Source organism: Patagioenas fasciata, chromosome 2, assembly GCF_037038585.1.
Source record: "Patagioenas fasciata isolate bPatFas1 chromosome 2, bPatFas1.hap1, whole genome shotgun sequence".
NCBI classification, from domain to species: Eukaryota; Metazoa; Chordata; class Aves; order Columbiformes; family Columbidae; genus Patagioenas; species Patagioenas fasciata.
The window spans coordinates 154457601-154483705 of record NC_092521.1 but is presented as its reverse complement, the minus strand read 5'-3'; the positions used below and the strand labels follow the sequence as shown (position 1 = coordinate 154483705).

Here is a 26105-nt window from a genome sequence, read left to right as displayed (position 1 = left end):
AACCACAGACTTTTTCGGAGGCCTTGTATATACCAACTTTCCTGGATGAACTTGCAAGTTCTTGATTAAACACAGAGTATAATCTGGGGAAAAAAAAAAAAGCACATCTATTTTAGTATTAAATAATGGTCTTATTTAGTAAGTAAAAAAATACTAAGGGACTTGTTCCTTTACTAATCTTCCTATTCACCATTTCTTTATCAGCAGAAGGGAGTTATATGAGTTTGAGCAAGCATTTCTGCCAGCTTTTACCTATGGCAGTGGGATGTGAGACAGGTGTGTCACCTCAGCTGGTTGATCTTCTGTCACTAAACTGGTTGAATATCCTTGAAAGTGCAGTGCTCCAGATTGCCCCTATGATCTCCTCTCTCTAATTTTGTGACAACTTTGACCTGTACCAGTTCTGGAGCATCCACGCTGTCACCACGCAGAGCCACCCTCCTTGGGCAGAAACGCTCCTCTGCGGGGAGGGAAACTGGGTGGGCAGTGCTGGTGTAGCTGGGAGAGAGGGAAGGGACCTTTATCCTCAAAACATGGTGCCCTTTCCTGCTGATAGTGGTCAGTGCGATGTGAACCATGGGGTACACTCTCTGGGAAATGAAAAAACGCTGTTTTCATGAAGTGAGAAATCCATAGAAATTTTTAACTTTGCAGCCCTGGTTTTATATTAATGCTTCTTTGAGAAGAGAGCTGTGTAATTTCATGAATCTTAAAGCACGCTTTTACATGCTGAATATTGTTTAACAATGCTGAATGCCGTAACTATCATTGCCACTTAAATGTATTGTGGAAGACAGGAACATACATTTATTTGTATAATGCAGCCTTGGTTGTTATTGTGGCCTTGACCGCATCCTGATTTAAAAGGTCAGTGCTTGTCATGCATCTCATTGCAAACAAGGCCAGAGTTCTTATCAATCTGTACTGTGAAGACCGAGCTGTTGTCAGGTTTGTTGGGTGATTTCAGGTTCCTATAATTGTACTTAGCCTTGCGTTGATATTAGTGTTAAAATTACCGTGTTATGTGTATTCATTATACATGTTTTGCTTGTTGCTGTTGAAAGATGAGAAAACAGTTCAACTTTTTTTTTATTACCTCCATTTTATGCTGAAATAAATGGGATATGCATGCATATAGATGTGTATTTGTGTATATATTTTATATAAAGATGTATGTATAAAAGTATACTTTGGGGATTGAGACAAAATTACCAATTAGCTTTTGAAGACTAAGGTTACATTGATACTAATATTTTGGTTTAGATACTGTAATTGAAAGCATATTGAAAAGATAAATCACTGTATGAAGATTTGCACTTTTCTGAACAAGTTAAGGATCCAAAAAGGAATATGTTGTCTTTATATCATCATAAACGTATCAAGGGCATTCACTATGGTGCCACTGAGGCTTTTAATGAAAAGATTTGAAAGCAATGCCTTTTCATTAATAAGATGGTTGAATGTACCTGTCTGTGTGTCTATCTGTAATGTTTTGGAATATATGATTACATACAGACAGAGTATTTTTATGTCTCATTGCCGTACATTCAATTATATTAATAGCTTATTGTAGAGGTGAACAACATGCAGACAGGACTGTAAATAAGTATTAGTTTCAGATTAGTTAAGTACTATAAATCCACTTAATTTAATAGGGCATACAGGTTCTAATACCTTCAGAAAATCAGATAATTGATTTTAGATGTTTGCCTTTAGACCCATCAAATTATAAATGCTGAACTGCTGAGAATCCAGACCTGACTTCTCAGATCCAGTCGTCTGGGCACACATGGCAGCGGGCAGACCGGCGTTATAGCCCCTGCCTCTAGTTAACCATTGATTCCTGCGTGCATTAAAACAAACAAACAAACAAATCTCTGAAGCTTTGATCTTAGTCCATTCATAGTCTGTTAGGGCTTTCAAAGCCTTTGTCTCTTTAGTAAAGACTTCTGTGATAACTTTTGCTCTCTGCATGTGTGTGTGCGTGTACTTGCATTTACGCTTTCTAGATGATGCTTTTTAGTGTCTTGCATAAACCTAAATCAAGGAACATCTCAAATCCAGCTTCACCTGTTTGATAATTTAACCATTCCCTGTGCTGCAAAAGTGCTTTAATCTGTTATATTTACAGTGAACTAAAAAAAGGGAAACTGTATTTTTGAATAAAGAGAAGCAATTCTGATTTAATATCTTATCTGTGATAACTACTTTCTCACATATGATATGACGTAACTGTAGCTTTCCCAATATATGCAAGCTTTCCAACATTTTTAAAGTGGAACCCATGAAATGAGGAGATTGCATCTAAAATCTTAGTTTAAATGTTTATATTCCTCATGGAGAAGTTGAGATAGTAACTTCTAAGTTTCCCTCTGATTCTCTGTAAGCTGCTTGTAACCACACTGGAGAGAATTCACAAATAAATCTTGTGATTTTCAGGTAATCACTCGCTTCCATAAGCTGAGCCCTTCAATAAAATACCAAATGTCAGAAGACTCTCAATAAAGTCAAGAAAGTTAGAAATGTTGACATATGCAATAACTGAAACGCTGCTCTGTATGTGTTGCCCTTATTTAATATAGTAGGAAATCTCCATGGGGGTTGTTGGTTTGGACATACATATGTACAGCTTATTCATCTCTCAGAAAATTTCCCACAAGGCTGACACATGATTCTGTTTTCTCAACTTGTTGCTTCATCATACCATTCCTAAAGCATTTTCATTAGAAATATCATTTTACTGAGGTTTTTACAGAGTAAATCTGTTGTGAAGTAGACATCAATGTTGCATTAAGGCTTCTCTTAAACAAGTTCTCCATTACTCATAGTCTGTACTTTCACATTCTGATTCTTTTGCACAATAATCTTCTTGTAACGGGAAATGCAGCTGTTCACAAAATTGTATCTCTAAATTCTGAGCGAGACTGATGCTCTGCCTGAAGTGTATTGTTATTGAAAATGAAGTTTCTTAAAGTTGTACATCTGTTTCAAATCTGTTGTGTTTCTCGCTACCTGCAGGTACTTGACTATATAGTAAGACAAAGGAGTTTATGTCACAAATGACAACTTTCTCATTTCTAAAACTTGTCTTCAATGTATGAAGCTTTTGAAAAGCCTTTTATCTTTCAGATATTTGTCACCCATTATGATATCTTTCTGCTGTAGGAATTGTAACAGTAAGAGAGATCTATTTTGAAGGAAGGAAGAGATAAAAAGGCAAAAAGTGCTTTAAGGAAAGCAGGTCTGAGACAAACTGTTTCAGTCCCAGGCTCAGCTAAGTGGTTATGCTCCCTAACCTTCCCATGATGAGATCTATGTGTTTTGAATAGAACTGGTAATTTTAGGATATAAAATAATGATGTTCTGTTTCTTTGTTAAGTGAAACCTATTATAAAAACAACAACAAAGCCCAAAACATTCTTTGACTTTTGTGGCACCCTATTTTGCAACTTGAAATCACAAAATCTGAAGAAAGTAGTAAAGTAAAATGAAAAGTGATATCTCTACAAAAGTAAACTTTTTGTAATCCAAAGTTTGAATTCAGCCATTCTACCAGATCTTGAGCTGTAATGCTCTGTGCTCCCAGAAAGGCCACCCATTTTCACATGCTCTTAGTATTGGCCTTTCAAATTGTCACTTCATTAAGATCTTATCTAAAATCCTTCTCAGAGATACAGGATGCCGCATTGCCCACAAGATAATTGCTAAATTTTTCTACTTGCTCATATCAAACCAGAAAATATTTCCCTGCCTCTCAGAAAAGCAAGCAGTCCATGTCTGGAGCAACAGCAAAACTGGATGGCTCCGCTAAGGGAAAGCATCGCTTGAGTGTACTGGTGACGTTCAAAAGAGCTGCCGTGCTCACTCCTTCCTCAGTGGCATGTAAAACTTAGCATTAATATGACTGAAGATCTGTTCCACCAACTTCAGTTAAATTTCAGTGTTACTATAGAAGCACAACCCATTCTGGACCAGTGTTTTTCTGATACATCTCAGAAACGGTAGGTCAGAAACAAAATCTGTAGGACAGGCCACTGCTATGGGTCAGAATTTAACCTAATTATTATGAAAGATCTACCTGAGCCACTTGTTGAAACAAATACAACTGTATTTGTGTGCAATCGCAATTTAAATGATAGTTGTTTGTGGGTATTTTTCTGCTTTGTTTAAGACATTTTCATTTTCTTTTTGTAGCCAAACACCAAGACGTACTCACAGAGTGGCAGACACTCAGTATCGGTAGAGGTTCAAATGCAGCGGCAGCGTCAAGAAGAAAGAGAGAGTTTTCAACAAGCTCAGCGGCAGTACAGCTCACTACCCAGGTATGGGACCTGTCTGAAGCTCTTCAGCGTATATGAGCCTGGAGCTGATGTCATTTGTGGAATGACAACGTTGGACTGAGTGCAAACACTTTTGTTTAGCATTGATTTAAGGTGTAATGTATTCAGTGTGGAAGAGGCATAAAATTTCTTAAGTAAGAGCATGTGGTAGGTTTTTATTTTAGGAGAATTACTTCAGAGCTGATTTCTGTGGGATTTGAAGACCCAACAGAATTGAGACATTAAAACAAAGCTATTCTTCATGGGACATCATGCAGTTTAGTTTTCTGCAATTAAAAAAGTCTCCCGAGCATGACATGGTTTGTGTCCTTTTCACATCTCAAACTATTTTTTTTTCTGTTCCCTAATTCCTCACTGGATAGAAATTCTATCTTTGTAATGCTGATACAGAGACAAAACTCAAAAGGAAAGAAAGAATATATCATGACCTCAAACAAAGGAATATGGAACTGAGAAACACTATACAGAAAATGAGGGACCTCAAAGTTTCTAGTATATACATTTCTTCTAAGTTACTGGGTCATTAGCAATGCAATACTGAAAATTAATACACTTTTTGTCTAAACAAATCTGTATTTTAAAGAAATATTAGATTTTTTTTAAGTTAGCTGTTTGGGAAAATTTCTTTTACTTGATATTTACCTTTAAGATTTATTGGAAGTTTACCCAACTTGTACTGTAAATTAGATAACTATCATAGTTAAGCATTATGCAAATAGTCTTTGTATTATTTTTTATGCCCCATGTGGAAATGGTGTGGAAAATATATTTGTGGCAGCATGTGTTTTACCAAGTGTATAATAATTCTTTCTTTTTGAAACAAATAGAAGCTTCATAATCTAAGTTATCTAATAATGAATTCTTATCCTACTGACATCTTTGAAATCAAAACAAATCTTTCAGATTTTCACATGCTTTACACCTTTCAGTGCAGAGTTTTTCTGTCAAGTTTGAAAGGTGGGAAAAGCAAATGTAAAGTCACCATGTTTTCTTAGATTGTCGGTTTCCCATTTTGAAAGTCTTTGTATTCCTTTTGCTTCTTATGTCTACCTTCCTTATGAAGTGACCACACCTATTAATGCCATATTGGTTTTGCAGAGAAGTTCTTTTTTAGTTTTGCTAACCCCAGCAACATACAGATTGAGTGGAGGAGCACAAATGCTAGTGTTGCTTTTAAGGTGGGGGATTTACTTTTAGTTTTAAAACTATGATTCTTGAAACTTGCTTCCCCTGTTCTACTCAATCACTTGTAGCATTTAAAAGCTGGAAGTCAGCTGTAATGCATTTCCAGTGGCAGAAATGATTACCTGTAAGGAGAAAATTAATCTACAAGAAATCTGGAAAAAAACATTTTGGGTCATAGAAATGCTTGTTTTGAAAAGAGTGACCAAGAATGTCACTCAATGTAGTTTTCAGCATGAGAAATAGCTAGCAATGCATGTCACTGAGTAATTAATGATAGTTTAATGATTTTGTTTGAGCACTCTGGATATTTGAGCTGTGCTGAGAGCAGACAGAATTTCATGACCTTTGGCTAAACTTGAGTGCTGTTAATACCACAGTACTCCTATAACAAGTTGGGACATCCAGTTCTCCAGCTTTACGAACTCTTCGTAACTCTGTGACTGATCTTTAAAGAAATCTTACTCTGAAACTTAGGTCCCAAGCTTTATGTTGCAACTATGGCTTTGCAATGATTAGAGTTTGTGCACTGGCTTCGTTCTTGAGCTTTGTTGCTTTTCATCTTGCATAGTCTCTCGGGGCCTCCTTCTTTTTTCCCCTTTTTACATTTAAGTTGTTAATACTGAAGGCAAATAAACTCTTGAGTCAATTTTAAAGGATCTTCCCAGAAAGACAGTGAAAGTGTGCCAACTAATTTTGAAAAAGTACCAGAAAACAGTCAGTAAATTAAATCAGTTCAACTAGTCATCCTCATCCCATGTGAAACTGTAAAAGCAATGTTTAAATCCAAGTTAATTTTCTAGTACTTAAAATTTATCTTAGCCTAGATCAGAAACCTGACAGTTTCGTAGCCTACAGAGGTTCGTTCAATTTGCTCTTTTTCCAGGGAGTGATAAAACATGGCTCAGAATTGTCTTTTCTTTGGCAAAGTTGGATATGTGACTATCAAGAACAGCTATAAAAATTTGCCGAAGAACTTACTTACTTTATGTGGTAATTTTTGCTGTAATAATTTACATTCATCCTGAATAACAATTTTGATCCAGAGGTCTCAAAATCTATTATGAAATAAGGTGGGTGTAGTAATTTTCAATTTATATGTGAGGAAGGAAGATTGCAAAAACGTTAGGGGACTTGATACTTTTACTAATGGTAGAAAAATTCTGCGGGTCTCTTGTCTCTCTGCTACATATTCATTGGATGATGCCACATTGAGTCATGTGTGTTGACATGAAAAACCAAGCTATATATAAACAACTAAATGATTTTCTTATTGATTAATGTCGCAATATATTTTGTTTTACTGCTTGATTCTCATACACTAATTTTAATCTCAAAGTGGGTAACTCTTTTGCTGCAGCACAAAATTGTTTGACTTTATCATCACCAATCTGATTTTAAATTCATAAAAGCATCTAGCAGCTTGATAGTAAATTAAAGCTATTTCAAAACCATAATCAGTCTTCAAAATAATGTGATGATTTATTGTGAAAAGAGATAAGAATTTATAATTCCTCTATGTATTTGATTTATTTATCTACCCTATGGAGCAAAAAAAAATGAGCAAGAAAGGTTATCTCTGCCTTTTCTTCAATAAAAGCTATAGTAAACTGGGAAACAGTCCTGATAGCTCAAAATTCTTTAGTTCTGTAAATGGGAGGAAGAAATTCTCATCTGTGCAACTACCTATCAATAATGAGCTTTATCTTCTGACTTCTGCGGTGTTCGAGCAAGTGTTTTAAAGATCTGGCTGTTGCATTTTTAATCAAGTGTGAGACTAGATTCAAATCTTTCATGAGTGATTCTACAAGTGCTGGCTGTTATCTGGTTTCTTGGGAAGCACAGCAATGCGTATGGTCTTTCCTAGTCTGCAACTGAATTCTAGCACTTTTTTCATATGAACATGATAGTTGTTGTAGCACTAGGTGGGTTTTCATGGCTTATTCATTCTGGAGAGGCCTAGAAATACAGTTCCACTCTATAAGAAATTTTCCCCCAAGAAAAAAGGCAAGATGCCTCTCCGGGGCAGAGGAGAACATGAATTCTTCAGAATGCTATAGGTGGGGGAAACATGATGGCATTGCAGAATCACGCTCCTTTCCAAGGATTGTTGTGAATAACAGTAGAAGGGGAACCAAAACATTTGTCTTAAAAGCCTCTTCCATTTTTCTTTCCAGGCAAAGCAGAAAAAATGCCAGTTCTGTATCTCAGGACTCCTGGGAGCAGAGCTATTCCCCTGGCGAAGGGTTCCAGACTGCGAAGGAAAATCCCAGATATTCCAGCTACCAGGGATCGAGGAATGGCTATATGGGGGGACATGGCTTCAATGCCAGGGTAATGCTAGAAACGCAAGAACTGCTCCGTCAAGAGCAGAGGAGGAAAGAACAACAACTGAAAAAAAAAACTTCTTCTGAAGGGCCTAGCAACTATGACTCGTATAAGAAAATCCAGGACCCTAATTATACCCCTCCTAAAGGTCCTTTCAGGCAAGATGTACCGCCTTCACCGTCTCAGGTTGCCAGGCTGAACAGATTGCAAACACCAGAAAAGGGAAGACCATTTTATTCTTGAGGTGAAGAAAATGAAGATCAACTTGTCATGCAATAAGGAACATTTTCATATAAAGACTCATATTTTGAAAACTTTTTAAACTGATGGTACTAAGGAGTATATCCGTTGTCTGTTTCAGTGCCTTTAAAAATACGGGCAAAGCATTGGTGGGCCTTATGTCTTTGCCGTTCTGTCTCAAGTGTTGAATTCATGGAAGGATGTTCCACCATTTGACAATCATAGCGGAAGGGAGCAACCCCGCCCCTGCGTACCGACTCCTGTAGCCCAGTCGAGTAGTTGTCGATGGCTTATTACTAGGATTTGTTGTACTGTGTTTTACTTTGCAGTGACTTATTACACCAACATGCAGCTTTATGGTATAAATTTAATGAATTTGAGGTTGAAGGAAGCATTGACATGTCCTTTTTTATTTTTTTTGGGTCAGAAGGAGGGTTACAGATCACTCTTCAGTGGATAAGGCTTAGCTCTACTCCGGATCACAGTCGCAGTTCTAAGATGTTTTATGGTGGAGTCATTACCAGTCTTTGTTGATCAATATTTAAGTGTCTATATGCTGAAAAACTATCCTTCTCCTATTATGCACATAAGCACTCTTTTTCTCTCGCTCTCTCCCCACTCTGAGCTTGTTAAAAAAGCCTTTATCCTGACTCATGAGGAAAACAATATTAAGCTTTCAGTTATCCTGAGAATCCGGTTACAATTGCCTTATAATCTTAATACACAGTCCATTAGAAATGAAATAACTGGAGAGAGTCTATTTATACAGTCACAGCCAAGCCTTTGATAAGTATATTTTACTATTTTATTAAAGATGGGAAATTATGAACAAACACAGAACTGAGTTCTGCTTTACCTCTAAATGAATTTGGTCATATGACAACTGTGTCTAGGATGAGAACTAGGGACGGTCATCTGATACACAGTTGTCTTTCTTTAGTCAAATTTTGGAGATAGTTTAAAGCAAGAGCAGAAGAAATCAAAGTTTTTCTTTGGATCAAAAAACTGAAAAGAAAATAATTTCTTCTTTTCGCAGTTTGTGAATCTTTGTGGACAATTGCCTTGTGCTTCCGTATACTGTATTGTTGCATCGTGATGCTACATTAAAAATAAACCTTGAAGTATATGAAAGGGAGATAAGTGGAGACAAACTGTTACACATCATCCTGAAAATATGTCAGTATCCAAAAATAACTAAAGCAAAAAAGATTGCTCTAGCAGTGAGTAATTGAATGTGCATATGGGATATGAGAATTTCTTTTGCAGCAGCTGTTTTTATGTTTGTTGTTCTGAACTTCATGTATTGTAAAAAATATAGCTGGGTCGCTGAAGTGCCTGCAAATCCTGATGTGAGAGGCTTGAGAATGGATCTCAGCATATCATGTACAAAAAGGAAAGCAAGAAAGTGAGAAAGAAAATCATGTATTGCGTGATTTAAAAAAAAAATGCCTATTTTTTTTTACTGGCACATTTTATTTTTGCGCCAACTTGTTTCTAGAATATATGTGAAATATCAGCACACATATCTGTGTCTTTTATGCCTGTTTGTTAATGATTTTTGTTGTTAATAATGTACTCCATGTTTAAAGTTGTTACTAGTGTAAGCACAGTGACATTGGATGACAATAGCTCTTTTACGCAGAATTTGCAGAACTGTGTAAAACAGCTTTCCGTGTACATATGAAATTTGGAATAAAAGGCTGTTTCCATCCTCGTCTTGGTATTGCCTGTAGACCCTTGTGAGAACTGCTGCAGACATGGAGTTTAAAATATACTTCTCAGATGTTATCTTATCCTGTTCCTAATGGTTTGCGTGTGTCTTTCTGTGAACGTTTATAAACATTGGGGAAAAAAAGAAAGGAAAAAAAAAAGAAAAAGATTTACAGCTCAGCTGAACACCTGAAGACTGTCCTCAGAGGGAAAAAACACTCAGACTAATGTCTTATGTTATTTTAGGCCGTACCTGTGACATTTAAAAGGTGCATTCTTAAGAATAACTGCTGTGGTAAAGATCTTTTGGGCCCTAGCATGGAGTTGTCTCCCCAGGGAGAGCGCTGGCAGGAGGGGCACCCGCTGTGCTCTGGCCAAATCCGGACACATGTGAGGAAGCCCCCTCTGCACCAAGTGTGTGTTTTGGGCTCTGATGGGAACCCGTCACAGGAATGTTGACTTGGTGAAAAATGTGAGAAGGCAGATTTATGCATACAGCAATATTTACAGTGCCAGTGATACTCTGTTTCCCCCATTAGTATTGAAGCTGTGTCTGTTTTTCTCCCTCTTCCCCTCATTCCTCCTTTTGTTGGATACTGCAGAACTGTCAATCATAATTCTGTATATGCATGACATCAGGCTGTTGCCATGGTGATAATAGTGTCAAATTATTCACTATGACTTTAGTGTGGGGTCCCAAGGGGAAGAGTAGCAGGAGCTGCAAGTTGGACAGGCAGCTTTTGGTGCCCAAATAAACTAAAGCCATGATTTTGCAAAGGACCTAAATTGTAGTGGCTTGCAGTTGTCAGTGGGGAAACAATTGCATTTGCAGTTTTGCAGGCCTTGCTGTCTCATCTCCTGACTGCATTCCCAGATTACATAGTTTGATGTTTCTATGGAATTATTTAGACAGGCAAATAATTGCAAGTACTAAAAAAATGTGTCCACAGGAATGGAAAACAGGTTGAAGTCCTTTGCAAAATAAGGTCTTTGATAAACTGTTGTAGGAAAAAGGGCATATGTTTGGAAAAATATGAAGTATGGGATGTTTTACATGTGAGGATGGCATATGTTAAAGTTTACCCTTCTATGAAACTCCTCTTCAAGGTGTTAACAATTTGCCATAATTAGATGTGTTCATGAAAGAAGGCAGATGTTCTCTTTGGGCCACGTCTGTGTTATGTTAGTAAAGAATAAGGTCTTTTTCTGGCTTCGTCATCCTGTCTTCTTCCTGACATAGCGTAGACAGGATTTCTAATATTAACTCCTGTAAGTTGCAAAGGGCGATAAGGAAGTGGGAGGGAGATATTTTAGTAGAAAATGACCTTTAATTCTGCATAGTGAATAGATTCAAAAGTTAATTGATCTAACTAGATTACCGCAGTAATTTGTTTGTGGACACATTACCATTACAAGATTAACTCTGTAACGTTACTGTATTTAAGAATGGTCACAGAACAGACTGTAAGGGAGCTTACAACATCGAGGAGTGGGTGTAAATCTTGCACATTTTTCTGTGTTGAAACCCTAAAAAAACATCTGCAAAGCCTGCTGGTTTTTTATCAAAATAATTTGTTAATGCTATTGAAATTCCATGGGAAAGTTTAATATTACTAATGCAGAAGACTGCTGCCTTTCTAAAATAACCTACTTCCCCTCTCCTTGCAGGGCCTCCTTGGAAACAAGAGTGCAGCCCTAGTGAGTTATTGCATGGGCCAGATAGTTTAATATATGTCTTTGAGAACTCTGCCATGAAAAACAGCAAAAAATGGCGTAGAGCCCAGCTGAACATGATCAGAAAGTACAATTGCCATTTATTGCTGGCAAACAGCAGGAAGAACAACAAAACAAAATTTAAACCCATCATGACTGTAGATATATGGCCGACCTTTCAAAACTGTCCTGATGTTTTGCTCACGTTCGCTCTGAGCATCTGTAACATTGCGTTTATCTGTGCTGGGTATGTTGAGAAGGGAAGGGAAGAAACCTTGGCCAGACAAGGAAGAGATGTGCCAGATTAGCAGTGTTGACTAAACACAGGATATTCTTGAGTAATTTAAACCTTTGAACTTGCATTGTTGAGACTTCAAGTGAATTTGGCTATTGCATGTCCTGGCTTGCAAGTATATTTTCAAAATGTTTCCTAATTCTATTTTCTGTGCCTGGCTGTTTCTACATCTTTCTCTCCCGAGTACTCAGTCTAGTCCATAGGAGTTGGGAGTAAACTGTCAGGACTAGAAATGCAGAAAAAAACTCATCCATTTTTTATGCTCCTGGTGTGTCACCACACCCTGGCCTTCCAGACTCAATTTAAAGTTCAGCTGTAGATTGGCAGAGGAAGAGTGAGGGTCAGAAATCCAGGATGGGGGACTGACATCGGGCAAGTAGGTTGTGTGTGTGTGTGCATGTACATGTCCAGCTTGAAACCCTCTTCAAAATATCTTGTAGCATTTCTTCCAAGTTTTTTTCCATCTGTGCAGAAACCCACTGATGATTTCATGTGCATGGTTATTGTTTCATGCCCTCTCGTACATCTCTTCTACTTTGTATCAGCTTCACACTCTATTTTACATTTGCTGATTAATTCTTTTCCATTTATTTGAGTAAAAGACATGCAATTCATTCTTATCCTAGGTTGCTTCATGCTAGTGATTGATATTTCTCTCTTAGCTTTGCAAACTTATTTTAATATTTTTCTGTCCTTGGGATTAATGTTATCTTTTGTAATTTACACTTTAATCACATTTTAAAAACTGAGACTGGAAGCTTGAGTTGGGATTACACAAAAAACAGACTAAAGAATACGGCTTTGATTTCTATTCTGTTTGCAGTGCACACTTCCCAGGCAGTAGTAGGGACTGTGCAGAATACTGTCTGAGTGAGATGAAGAAAAACATCAAACCCAAGAGCTTTGGAGAGAAAAAAAAAAAAAAAGTTAAGGAAAGTTTTGAAAATATTTATGCCCACTGCATGCTATCTACTGTGAAAATATAGTAATACCTTAGATGTATCACTCTCTGTCTGAATGGCTGATGGTTTCAGAGCTCAAACAGATGTGACTTGTGGTTTAAAGGTGACTGGATGGAAGAGGAAGCTGCTTGTGCCTTTCCAAAGGATGCCAGGACCCTCTTCCCTCGCAAGCTGGCTCCCAAAATACTGTTTTTGACTGCACATTTTACAGCTACTAGGGTCTGGAATGGGCTTGCATTCACACATTGAGCTGAAAACTGCAGTGACATCTGTCAGAGAGGAAGGGATGATGGCCACGGGTGATAATAGCTGCAGTTATCTGATTTAAATCTGCTTGCTTGTTGGAGTAATCTTTGGCTTAGGAAAATAAGGAAAGAAATGAGGAGGGAGAAGACTAAAACATGAGCAGAAAGATTCTCCATTTCCCTTCCACTATTGTCACCATTACAGCCACTCATAGTTAGTTGACTTTTTTCCCCTTTACGACCCCAAAGCATATAAAAAGCTGGCAGTAACCTCAGTGCAAAGCTCATGACCATCCTAGAGACTCTCTCTAGTGTGTAGCCTGTAAGTCATGAATTAACAACGCAACAAGTAAAACAACTTTACTGTCCCTCTGTTATTTCTTCTGTGGGTTTCCCTGGGATTGTCAGTCCGTGAAACTAGGAGCTGTGTTTAATTTTTATCCTATATAGAACAGAATACTACTGTTGACAGTAAGAGCTAGTAAATGTTTCTTTTTTTTTTTTTGGGGGGGGTGGGGAGTTTCACTGTGAAGGCAATGTTTTAAAAGTTGGTTTATATAGGTTTTTTGCAACAGGTGCATGACTGTCCTGTTTCAGATGTATTCCTAGTCCCAGTGATATTCTCATTTGTAATTACAGAACATATTGCTGGAACCAGTAATAGCTGTGAACTTGCTACCTTCAGCAGTTAAATTTCTCTCTTCATTTAACTGAGGGACTACTTCTTTAAAGCTCTAGTAGAGGGAGAGAGAGATCTCTTCCTCCTGGACACAGGAAATACTTTCCCATGGCCACTGTTTGAAGCTGAAGAACTATCTAGAGGAATTAAAAGAGATTTCAAGGAGTTGCAGCTTTCTGCCAGAAGCCCTGAACAGCTACCACTTTCATGTTCAGCAAGCTGGAGAAGACATTAGTTTCACTGCTCCAGCAACATAATTTTTATTCCCACTTACAATTTGCTGAGACTGTTCTGGGTACCGATCACATTTTGTGTCTTCCTTAGGGGAAAACACAAAGTTTTGTAATACTTCAGCTGTAGCCAGCTTATGAAAAGCCATAGGGTCTTAGGAACAGGAATGTGTTTGCCTAAAACTGTGTCTCATAATGTTATTATGTTTCGTTTCATTCTTCCAACCACTTGTTGGTTGCTGTCCGTGACACATCTTCCTCGGTTTTGTCAGTGTATGGTACATCCAGGCTCTGCTCTGTGGTCCAGCATGGACTGCAAGAAACATTTTAATAAATGTTTGTAATTATTATTAATGATAATTTGTTAATACTTGATCCATTGTTTTCTGGGGTATGGACTAAAAAGGAAGGTAAAAGTTATGCTAGAGGAACTACTTTTGCCTTTGCAGAGGAAGTTTAAGAAGTCTTTTCTCACTTTAGCTTCTGAAACTCAGCGAAGGTTAATGTAATCAACTGCAGCATTAAAGGGACTGGAAATGGCAATGTCTTGTTTTAATGCCTTGTTGATGGTTCGAAAAAGTCTATTTCATAATCTGGATTGAGTTTGTTGTAATTTTCCACATATTGTTCCTTACTTTGAGAACTGTATAAAATCATGTTAAAAATAGAAACCAGTAAATTATGCAACCTGTTGCTACCCAAAAGCTGTTAATACTACAGCCAGCGGAGCAGAAATAATTTGTGTTTGAATATTCCATTCTTTGTTTAAAAAATAATACACAGAAATTTTCATGAATAGTAGTATACAGAATTTTACAATTGTTCATTCTTCTTTTTTAAAGTCAGTTTGCATGAATAGTTTTCTCATCTTTATGCAGAAATTTTACGCATTTTTGTTGACTAAAATATTACTAATCTAATTTCCTATTAAAAAACTCATTTCCAGCATTGCAGAGCTGAAAGGTGCTACCAAGCATTTAGTCTTCAATTTACATACAACAAGCCCTGTAATCTGATGGGGGATTTCACACAAGGATGGCTGCATGCAATTACATGGGCAAAGAAAAAACTTTGTCCAAGGCTCTGTGCTACAATAATTTCATCTGTTGGTCTCCCATAGAGAGTTCTCTCATTGTTAAATTGCTTATTGACATGAACTTAAGAGTAGAAATATCTACACAATGTTGTCATACTAGGTTTTCAATGCTGTTTGCATTTCTTTTTTTTTTCTTCTTTTTTAATTATAATTTGAGTTCGTTAGAAAGGGACAAAGTAAACAGATTGGAATAATTCATTTGAGTTAACACTCATTGACAAGAAAACATTAAGCATTCTCCAAATGATGCATCCTTCATGAAAGACAGAAGGATAATCCCAACATTACAACTCAAGTAAATTAGTTTTTGGATATATATTCCAGCATTGCATTAAATTGTACCAGTTCTTAATACTGGCATAATAATATGCACTTTTAAATGATGCCAGAAATCTTCATTACAACAGAGAGAGGATTCACTGTTTGTGTTTATTAATGTGGGAAAGTTGGAAGAGTATTTGATATTAAATGTCACAATCCACAATGATTGAAACTAAACAACTGTAAAACTGATTGAGAAGATTTGGGCAGATAAATACAAATGGCAAACAGAACTCCACATGCTGCCATGGTGGAAGCACATCCCAATGTTTTGCCTCTGGCACTGCAGAACAAGCACAATCCAGTGAAACCAGTGCAGCCCATTTGCAAAGGTGTTGAGTGAAGGGTGCAGGACCATGGGGAGTGTGAGCCTGAAGCACATTTCCTCCTTGCGTACAAGGGAAATATTTGTACCTTAGCTGACCCACATCTTTCTCACTTATAAACACTTGCACAACTTAGCTGTGTCTGTCTGTAGGTGGACAACTGAGGTGTCTTGTTTTGTAACTGTGTGAGGGTAGATACAAGGTTCTGCCCCATCACATGGTGACAATGCAACCATCGTAGTTGCTACTCAGAAGCTTGGACTCAAAGCTGGTAGCTCACTGTCCATGAAGACAAGGACAACTTTGCTCCAACAAGAAGGTGGGTGGAAAGCAGAGCAGGGAACTACCTTGCCTTGCCCCTGTGGTAGGCTGCCATTACCAAAGAAGCAGCTGTGGCCACAATGTTAATTTAACTGTTACATTTCTCTTGAATTAACTTGTGTGCTGTGGATTTCATGGTAATATCCTCTGCTGCAGAAGGTTTGAGATGCAGGACTCGTTCCGGGAAGGAGCATCTGGAAATTTGACTTGGTGCTCTGCAGATCTGAAAAAAAAAAAAAGGAAAAAGGAAAAAAGGTATGCTATGCTACAGAGCAGCTGATCTCTCTCCTGGTTATACCACATGTGTTCTCCCGGTCCACACTAGACCATAACTGAAATGTGGTTAAGGGTTTATCTGCCTATAAATACCATGTATATTTATTAAATGGTGAGTGATTTGCATTATTATGATATTTGATCGGCAGTATTTGGATCCAGCTGGTAAAGTTTCAGCGAGGAGCTGGGAGAGCCACAACAGCCCTTCTATTGTCTTCAGTTGGCGTTGCGAGGCAGCAGTGGGAGCAACACAGCCCACGACGCAGTAACCTCACACCAAATACAGGCTGCTGCTTTTGTTAAACATCTTCTTCAAAAAATACTGGCAAGTACACATTGTTTCCTTATCGTTTTTTCCTCTTGAGAGATTTCAATTCCATTTACCCCACGGGCCCAAATCCTTCCTGAACACATGAGTTAGACAGCAAGGAGGATTACTAGAAATAGCGCAGACAATGACCAAAAGCCGTCTTGCATGCCTTTTCTTTCCAGCCAGCCACCCACCTTTCATTATCAAGGGGATGAATAGCATATCTCACTGCATAATCAAAATCCAGTGACCTGTCAGAGCAGGCAATAAAATAAAGCTCTCTTGCTGTTTCCCTTTGACTAGGCTTCAGTTCTGGAACCCTTTTAACCCAGATTTTCTGACATATTGTAACTTGTAGGCATTTAAGGCTGCAACCACTGAGCTAATACATTTTAGATTGTGTCCTTATGATATATATGGTATATTTAGTGTCACAATTTCTGGTAAAATTGGAGCACCCTAATGCCAAAGTAACAGCATTTAATTAAAAGAACTACAGCAAAGAACAGTTAAAGCATACCAAACAACAGAAATCCCTGATCAGCTTTTCCAGCATTTTTTGTGCATGTGATGTTTGCCAGCACATTCTTAATGAATGTCTAAGGTAAAAACGAATGATCATGTGGATCTTGAATGCCATTCAACATATGGAGAGAACTGCTTATGTTTCTTTAGCTACAGTCTCACATAGCCACCAATGAAAAAAAATCATATGAGATGCCAAAGGGGCATATTCTCCTGTTGCAAAGCCTAAACCTAAACTCTGTCCTTCAGTGCCAGCTCTAGATTTTGTACAGAATGGGGGAAAAGTCTGAATTTTAAAATGTTTTTCCATACAATATGTTTCCTTTGTTCCCGTTAGCTGAGTCAGAAGAGCAGCACAGCTCAACACAGGCATACCGCTCCTTTTTGTGGGCTGGGGAGGGAAAACAGAAGGGCTGGTTTCACGCTTCCAGGATAACTGTGCCACCAAACACAATCCCAGAGTGGGTGTCCTGGTAAACCACACACGTCTCTAAGGTCTATGTCTCTCTCGGGGTAGAAAGTAAGTTTCTATGAGGAATCCTCTCAAGGTCATCACAGAAGGTTACAGTACAGAGCTGTACTGTACACAGCTGTACTTCCCATTTATTAGCAAAATACAAATGTTACAGAAGTCGACCTATGAGTGTGGTACCAAACTCAGCAGCAAGCAGCAGACTGCCTGATTTTATTGTGTTAACATTAGACCTAGATCTGTCTAAAAGCACTTGACAAACTGTGTCTTGACATCAGGCCTTGAAGTCTTTAGTTATAATTTTTTTTATCTTTGAACTGAATGAAAATTTAAATTTTTAATACTGATAGCTTTCTAATTGGCTGATTCTTTGAGTATTTTCAGATTAGGCAGTGCTCCTAGGCAAATAGACTTTTATAGACAAGATCTTCAGAGGCAGAGATGCATCTCTACTTAGTGTGCAGAAGCAAAGTAATATTTCCTAGACATCTATTTTGTGTGACAGAGAAGAAGTATCATAACCTAGTGGAAGATATTAATTTTTAATATTTTCTTTCAAATTTTAAGGTGTGCAGTTGCTGGATAATGAAAAATACTTGGAAGCAAGCATTTTGGGGAACGCACATGAATCAGAAGGATGCTTATTTTGTATTTTCACTTCCTATGATCTTCAGAAAATGCTGACTGCAGTCAGCGATGTTGGCAACAGTCCTTTTTCACAGAACCCTTGAAGTATTGCAATACCTCATTGCCCACAACAGCCAGCCAGGCTTTTAATAAATTAGTTCTGAATGTATAGTTAGATTCTAGAGAGATTCTGAGGTCAGAAGAGACCACTATAATAATCTAGTGTATTACCTAACTTCCTTTTTAACACCGACTGTAGAATTTCGCTCAATACTTCCTACATCAAACCCAGTAACTTGCGGCTGAAATCGAGAAAATCTTTCAGAAAGACATCCAGGTTATACTTAAAATGATAAGGGAAGGAGAATTCACCACATCCTTTGGCAAAGTCCTTAGTTTTTAATTGCTTGCACTGATACAAATTTATGTTATCATCAGCCTGAAGTCGCCTAACGTCATCTTTTATGATCTTGCTGTGCCCCCTTTTATTTTTTTCTCAGTTATAAAGCAATATTACATTGACGTAATTTTACACACTGAGCATACCATGCATCAGTGAGTCCTGGGTGCCAAATGACAAATTTTAGTCTTGAGCCACATAAATTCTGAGCATGGAAAACATGAGCGCCCAGATTATACAAGAGGGAGGGAGGGAGGGCGAAGCCCAGAACTATGCTATGTGCTGAAATCCATCTGCAAACTGGACACAGGCAATAACAGAGACCAGTTTTGAAAACCTGGCCTGTAAATACCACAGCTCAGAGTCAGAAATACATTTTGAAGGCAGTGCCTGCTGTCAGGTTAACATGCTCTTGTTGCTTCAGTATCTTTTTTTTTGTTTTTTCTTTTTTTGAGGTTTCTGTAACTAAACCCAGGTTTGTTTCACAAAGTGATGTTTTTCAGACTATTAGTCAGTACTGTGACCTAGTGATAATTCTTAATGCTATTTGTGTTTGGTATAAAATCATGATGCATTGTCACCTTGAACCCACCATCCTCTCATAAAGGGCTTTAATCTTATACTCCCTGTTGAGCAGAGGCATTCTCAAATCCTTTTGTAGTCAAATCATAGGATCTGACTGAAGCTGTTTTGAAAGAAAGTACTGTATTTGAAAACAAAAAATTTAAATTTGATTTGAAAAGCTAAGATAAATATTTTGTATTCTAATAGATTTTTATTTCTGTATCAAGGACAAAAAGGAAAGCAGGAACTTCAGCTTCAAGGTAAATGTCTGTTGAGAAAGCCTAAACCAAAACCAATACTCTAAATCAATTTTTTCCTTTGCTGACATTTTTTTTTCTTCATTTCTTCCTCTAAACACAGAGGGATATTTGCCATTGCAGTGATAAAACTCTGAGCAACACGGAGTTCAGTCATGCCAGGAAGAGAATATGATACTTTATATGAACATGTCAAGGAAATGTCAATTAAAAAAAAAGAGACACAGAGTGACTTTTTAAATCTTTTGCACAGATCTTATCTATTCATAACCCAAATCAAAGCAACTCTGATTGCTCTATCAAGTGTAATATATAATTAAGGCAATTCAGTCCTAAGGTTTAGGGTTATCGCAGTTCTTTTGATTTGAGTTGCTGATTGTCTTAGTGAGAGAGCTGGTTGGGAATTTTTTGACAGAGAAGTTTTCATCTTAAAGGAAAAAAAACCCAATCTGTCAAAAAAACCCCAAAAAAACAACAAAACAACAAAAACTTTTTAGTGAGGACAAAGCCAACAGAATAATCAATATCCCAGGAGGTGCAGCACTCACAAGAGCATGGTGGTGCCAGTCCCTGCTCTCAGCTGGGACAATGCCTGAACCATACGACTGCTGGCCAGCAGAAACTGCATCTCAGGCACTTTATCCTCTTGTCTTTATTTAAATTGTACTGCAGTAAATACCCTAACTACTGGGCTGTATATTCAGTCCCTCTGTCTCCCTGGCTGGTTTTGATTTGGTTCTGATATAGGAGCGAGAAAGGTTTAAAATACTAAGAACTGCACATCTTATCTCTGAGATCTGTGTGAACTCCCTTGCCCTGAGGTTTGACCTCTGCAGTCTTTCTGAATGTTCATTTTACCAGAGACCTGGAATACACATGAATTTCAGCATTTGTGTAACACCCGTGAGACTGAAGGAGCCACACGTGTGCTTGCACTTCTCTGTACTCGTAACCACCTTCATGAATGGGTGTGTAAGCAGAACACAGATTCTAATATTGTTTAATGGTGAGGCTGCAGACATTTTGATGAAAGGACTGTGCTGGTCTATACATACACAGACTGCACTTAAAGCTACACATTAGCAGGATACAGTTAGGCTAAAAGGCGTTAGTGGCTGCCAACGGGGATGTCCTGGCTCCAAAGAAAATAACAGTCCTCATTAAAAATAGTGGGTGTGCCAGGTAATCGCCCAGGCTCTAGAACAAAGCAATCAAACCCCTTTATGAGGTAAACGCAACTGGTGGCTGAGGTAACACCAGTGACACTTGGATGTAGCTTTACAGCACAGGAGCTTCCTTGGGAGCTGAAGGAGTTTGTTCCTTCCTGCACTGCCTTGTCCAGCCTCTTGCCCATGACGGCTGCCCCTTGGCACTGGCTCTGCTGTGAGCTCAGCTGAGCCTAAAGGGGGTAGAAAAGGGAGTTTAGTGATGGCTGGGTAGGACAGCTGCTACTAAAACCCCGTCAACTGAAATATTGAAATGGCAACCTTATTTTGTTCTGCTGGTGGTTTTTTTTTTTTTTTTTACCTTTTTGATGGTTTAATATGTTTTTATTGTGAATAAAAATGAATAAAATAATGCAGTTTCTGTATTTTCATTAGAATAAGAATTTAGTGCCTCATAACACATTTTACTGAATGCAAGACTGAGAAACAGGAACTCATAAATTCCTATCCCAACCATACTGTTTTCTAGAAAGTGTATCTTATACACATGCACTCCACTCAGGGTGGGATTTACAATACCTACCTTCAGCTGTCTAAAAGTGTCAATGATCAGTTACTCATAAACATATTCCTGAGTCAGCTGATGGGGAGCCACCTACACAAAGAAATCCTGCCTACCCTAAAAAAAAAAGGTTCAAAACCAGGTTCTGAGCCTGGCCCCAGCTTTAAGGAAAGCCTAGATGATTGGCAGCTGATTTTCAGAGTACTGAAGTTAGGTGTAATTAATTCCACCCTTTAAAAATAAAAAATCTTTTCCCACTGAAATTTAAAACAAGACTTCTGTGTATTTCAGTAGGATGAGAATGTGTGCTTTACCTCTCTCTTTGAGATAATTCCTTTCTCGTGTTTTAAATGTCCCTGAGATTCCAGATCCGGCTGAATACCTCCTTCCGTGTCCAATGATGTTACAGTAGCAAGTGCTACACTGGTTAGCGCTAAGTGGGAGAAAAAACCACCTCACATTGCTTCTTGGTAAATCTGTTCCTGACCCTTATCTACCTCACAAATCTGCTGCTTTGGAAATGTAATAAATATTTTTACAGTGCTTCCTAGGTGGAAGACATGAAAGTCTCTCTGTTTATTAATAACAAACACATTGAAAGTGAACACTGAACACTTTGTCCTAGTCAAATAAGCTACTGCTTTATTATGGAGGAGATGAGAAACACAACATGACTAATAACCAACCTGACAAACCTGGTAGTCCCAATCACAGAAATGACACAATTCCAGCAGGGAGGTGCCTTTTTTTTTTTTCCTTCTTTTAAAATAAAGACTTTTGTTCCAAAAAGTTATATTAAAATGCCCACCATCTGCTTTGAACCCACAATAGCAAGGAGATTTAGTGTCTGAAAATCTCTGCTTAACTCATCCCATTGTGCCCCATAGATGGAAAACCTATTTGCATCGAATAAAACAATGCATGCCAATAGAAAACTCATCTCTATTGGCAAGTTGTGTAATCTTTTATAGCTATATTCTAGATCCAGATGCTTTGGCAAAGGATATCTTCCTTCAGGAATACTGCTTGAGGGAGCCTGTATTGATTGCATTTGCAATTATAGATTGGACCATAGCAGTCACTAAAGACAGGAACACATTTTGATTCGGCATTCCACAGCCTCATTCTTGCCTTTAAAAACAAACCAAAAAAGCCATCTATTTTTACTGTCTATTCTCAGCGGTGCATCATAGAAAGAGAGATTAAGTGGGCTATTAAGGAAGCTAACCAGTATGTTCTGCGGGCACTACCAGTCTTCACATGACATGTTCAACAATTAAAATAGTACAAGGATGGTCCAGCCAAAAATTTCAATAAATAACTGCAGATCAAAACACTGTTTGTCATTAGACACTTCCCTCAGCCTTTGTTAATGATTCTTTGGTTGTCTTGGGTAATCAGCAGCCCGTCTGCTGCCTCGGAGCAGAGCAAGAGATCTGCACGGGCACTGGTGGCTGTTTTTCCATCGCGTACACAGTTGCCTTTGTATTCAGAGTCTGTGACTAGACACAAGTCAGACTAATTTGTCTTAATTCAGTGTAGTTAGATGGGGACAGCTAGTAGGTGGGCTTATATTTAACATTAAGCAAATCAATTTAACAACACCAGCCTGTGCCTTTCCAGGCACTTCTTTAACTGATATTAGTAGTTTTGTGCCAAAAGAAGGCACATGCTGCGGCTTCTGATACACACACAGATCCAATTCAATATAGTGGTGTAAAGTCACATTTTGGAGACATCTGTAATCATCTCTTAAGTTTCAGGTGGCAGTTATATTTAGTAGTCTTTTAACCTAAAGCTTCAGATTTCAGCATACAAGTAGAAGAGAGTTGGGCATTAAGGAGATGTTTGGGCAATTGGCATCTAATCTTATCTCAACAGAAATACTCAAGGAAACCAGCTGTTAATCTGTGGACATTTACTATCTGTTGCATCCTCATTTATTCTACTCTACTGATGTTTTATTCAATAACTTGCATGCATTCATTGATGGCAATGAGCTTAACACACATGATTTCTTTAATTTTGCCTGATACTTTTCTTTTTCAGTAGTATAATTAGTATAACATGTTTAAAGCTAGCAAGCTGACACTTTTGAGTTATTTACCCTGAGTATGTCGCTGTCACGAGACAGTTTTGTTCTAACTTGCAGGTTTCACAACAAAAAAAGCCCAGGTTGAAGACAGTATTCCCAGTCACAAGAGAACGTAGCCATATGTAAGCATCACACCTTTGAGTGTTGCCCAGATAGCATGAAATATGAGGTCTTCTCTTCAGATAATTTATGCATACAAACAGAAGCAATAATATTAAAGAATTTTTTTCTGTGGGTGGTTTTCATATTTTGAGAAAACTTGAGTTCTGCTGTGTCTTTCAGAAGGTGACAGTCTGCTGTAGGCAAAATACTGAATTCCACAAATAATCACAGGGTATGCTGGGTACAGATTATTAGCTTGATCTTTCTTATTTAATTGATGTTTGCTGTGAAAATATAGTTCAGCCAAACAGAAGGGGGAGAAAGTGTGTTGTGACACATTAACTTTACTTGTACAAGCAAATAAATGACCATGTGATAGTTCCATAGGTTAATTTCATACCCTTGAAAGAGGCTCAGACTGTTTTTTTTTCTTTGTTAAAACTTCATAAATAAAATTGAGATGTCATACTTTGCTAGACAATCAAGATTCAATGAAAGACAACTACTACTGCTTGTCTTGACCACACTGCTTTCATTTTCCCTTGGGTCCCTTCTAGGGAAGTTGAAATATTGTGTCCCTGTGTCTTGAACCCCTGTTCTCTAAAATATGATAGAGAGGAATGCTTTTCAGCTACAAAAATGATTCTGGTACTGTGTTCCAAAAGAAAAAAAATAATAGCACAGCATCACAAAGAAACAGATCCAACACCAATTGGCATAAATGAAAATCGTTCAGTTCACTTCAGTAGGCTTTAATCAGACCAGTATTGCTTTATTTCCTAGTTTTGTTTTGAAGTATCCTTTACGCTTAAAGATGAGAACTAAATCCTTCTCCCCCTCCTCCTTCGTGTTTATGATCCAGGCTTTTGTAATAGTAGCATTTTGCTGCAATGCCTGTAGAATACCAATGAAATATTTCTTTCCGTAGTGACACATACAATCATCCTCATGTAGGAGGAATGGTATTTACAATATCGTACTAGACTCTTTAGCTTACTAGGTGCCTTCATCTGTGTCTTATGGCTTTATTACCAAATGCTGTGAGAACACAAGGAACACCTACTCCTCACTAGAAACACAAACTGAATGGCTTAAAATACATAGGCTTTCAATGACTGGCTCACAAATTTTCACTTGGAGTATACACACTTTATTGCATCTACACTGGTGTGCCAAATTGTAGTCGACAAAGTGACGTAGATAAGTTTAGATGAAGGTGTTTACTGGTGGAGAAGCCAATAAAAACTCGTGGCTCAAATGTTTTGAATTCCTGGACATTTTCCCAACTTCATTTACTTTTTAAATGCACAGGATGGCAAAGTTATTCCTCAGGCAGCCCGGTTGTATATGGGACTCTGCAACGCATGTTTGTTTTTAATCAATTTTAATGTTCTTATTTTGATAGCAGTTAGGGTTTCTGGAAATAAACAGTGAGTCCCAAGTCAGAACAAAAGTGTTAATGTGGTACCAAGTTCCTGAGTAAACAAACAATTGCTAAACAAAATCTTTTCTACAGCATTGTATGTCTGTGTCAACATTGTGTTTCCTCTGTGAGTCATCTGGTCAGCAGCACCCCAGCTACACAGAAGAGGTCATCCACTTCCTACAGCTCCGTGCTGAAGCCTGGAGTTTCATTACAGAATTTACCACTCGAGGTTTCCCATGAGCCGCAGGAGTTGCATTTTTTGGCAGGATTAGAGACAAAAATCAGAAGGTAAGAAAATCCTGATGGGCATATTTTAAGGGGAAAAAAAGACATTAAACAAATGCTGTTTGTGCCAGTCTCAGTGGCCATTAGCCAGCAAGTGATAGGGGAACTGGTTTGTTTTTTATCACCCAACCATACAGATACAGAATTTCAATACATGGAAATAATGCCTTAGACACTTTGTAGACTGCAGATTAATAGGAAATCAACGGGATAAGGGGGTGGTGGTGAAGACATCCTCACAGGTACGCATTTATTTATTTCAAGTGTCCAGCACTTCAGTAAAAAACACTGATTTCATACACATTCAGAACTGGATCCAGAAACGGGTGGTATCTGCTTTTTACCTCAGATATAACAGAGTAGACATTCTCCTGAGACTTTTTGATCAAAACTGGGAAACCCCACAGAAATCCTTGATTTCATGTGATTGCCACTAATTAAGAGATGTAGAAAATTTGTAATAATCAGTTCATCTGATAGGATTTTTGCCAAGGCAGTTGGAAAGAACTTGCGAGAATTTTACAATCTGTGTGTTGGTCCTGATTCAGCTTGAACCTGAACTCCAGGGTCTGCTTTTTAATGTCCTCTCTGCCCTCTACCCATGGCTTAGTTAAGCTCCTTATCTCTTGTTGTGCTGCTTTTCAGTGTCCAAGCTGAAATATTCAGCCATTTTCTAATACAAATACAGTAAATCTCTTCTCTGTCTTTATAATGCAGGATTCTCAGATGAATCACTTCACAAATTTCAAACTAATAACTTATTATTTTTCACTGATATAACACGTAGGTGGATAACATTCCATCACCGGTGACTGTAATCACCTTCAGCCCCAATTCAGCATCCCAAGTTCTGCCTTGATTAAGTATTTGTCGCTTCTATTTCATCCTCCCCTGACAGAGATAACTTTGTTTTAATTCAAACTGTCACACTGTGGAGTTCAGGAAGGACATGAAAATGTCAGGTAATAATCCCTCCTCAATCTTGTGAGTAGTTAACACTGCTAATATGCAGAACCATTAGTATGTTGGCATGATTTTAACTTAATCATT

General features: G+C 37.9%; 1 protein-coding gene across 11 annotated transcripts in view; it reads left to right on the top strand.

Moving 5' to 3' along the window:
• PARD3 (par-3 family cell polarity regulator) overlaps positions 1-9799 on the top strand; it is a 459106-nt gene extending 449307 nt beyond the window's left edge. For all 11 annotated transcript variants that reach the window (XM_065830909.2, XM_065830908.2, XM_065830907.2 and 8 more), the window contains 2 exons: positions 4195-4322; positions 7700-9799. In XM_065830909.2, coding sequence (XP_065686981.1) covers positions 4195-4322; positions 7700-8093 — 522 coding nt within the window. In that variant the 3' untranslated portion in view covers positions 8094-9799. The remainder of the gene's footprint in view (positions 1-4194; positions 4323-7699) is intronic.
• The last annotated feature ends 16306 nt before the right edge of the window (positions 9800-26105 follow it).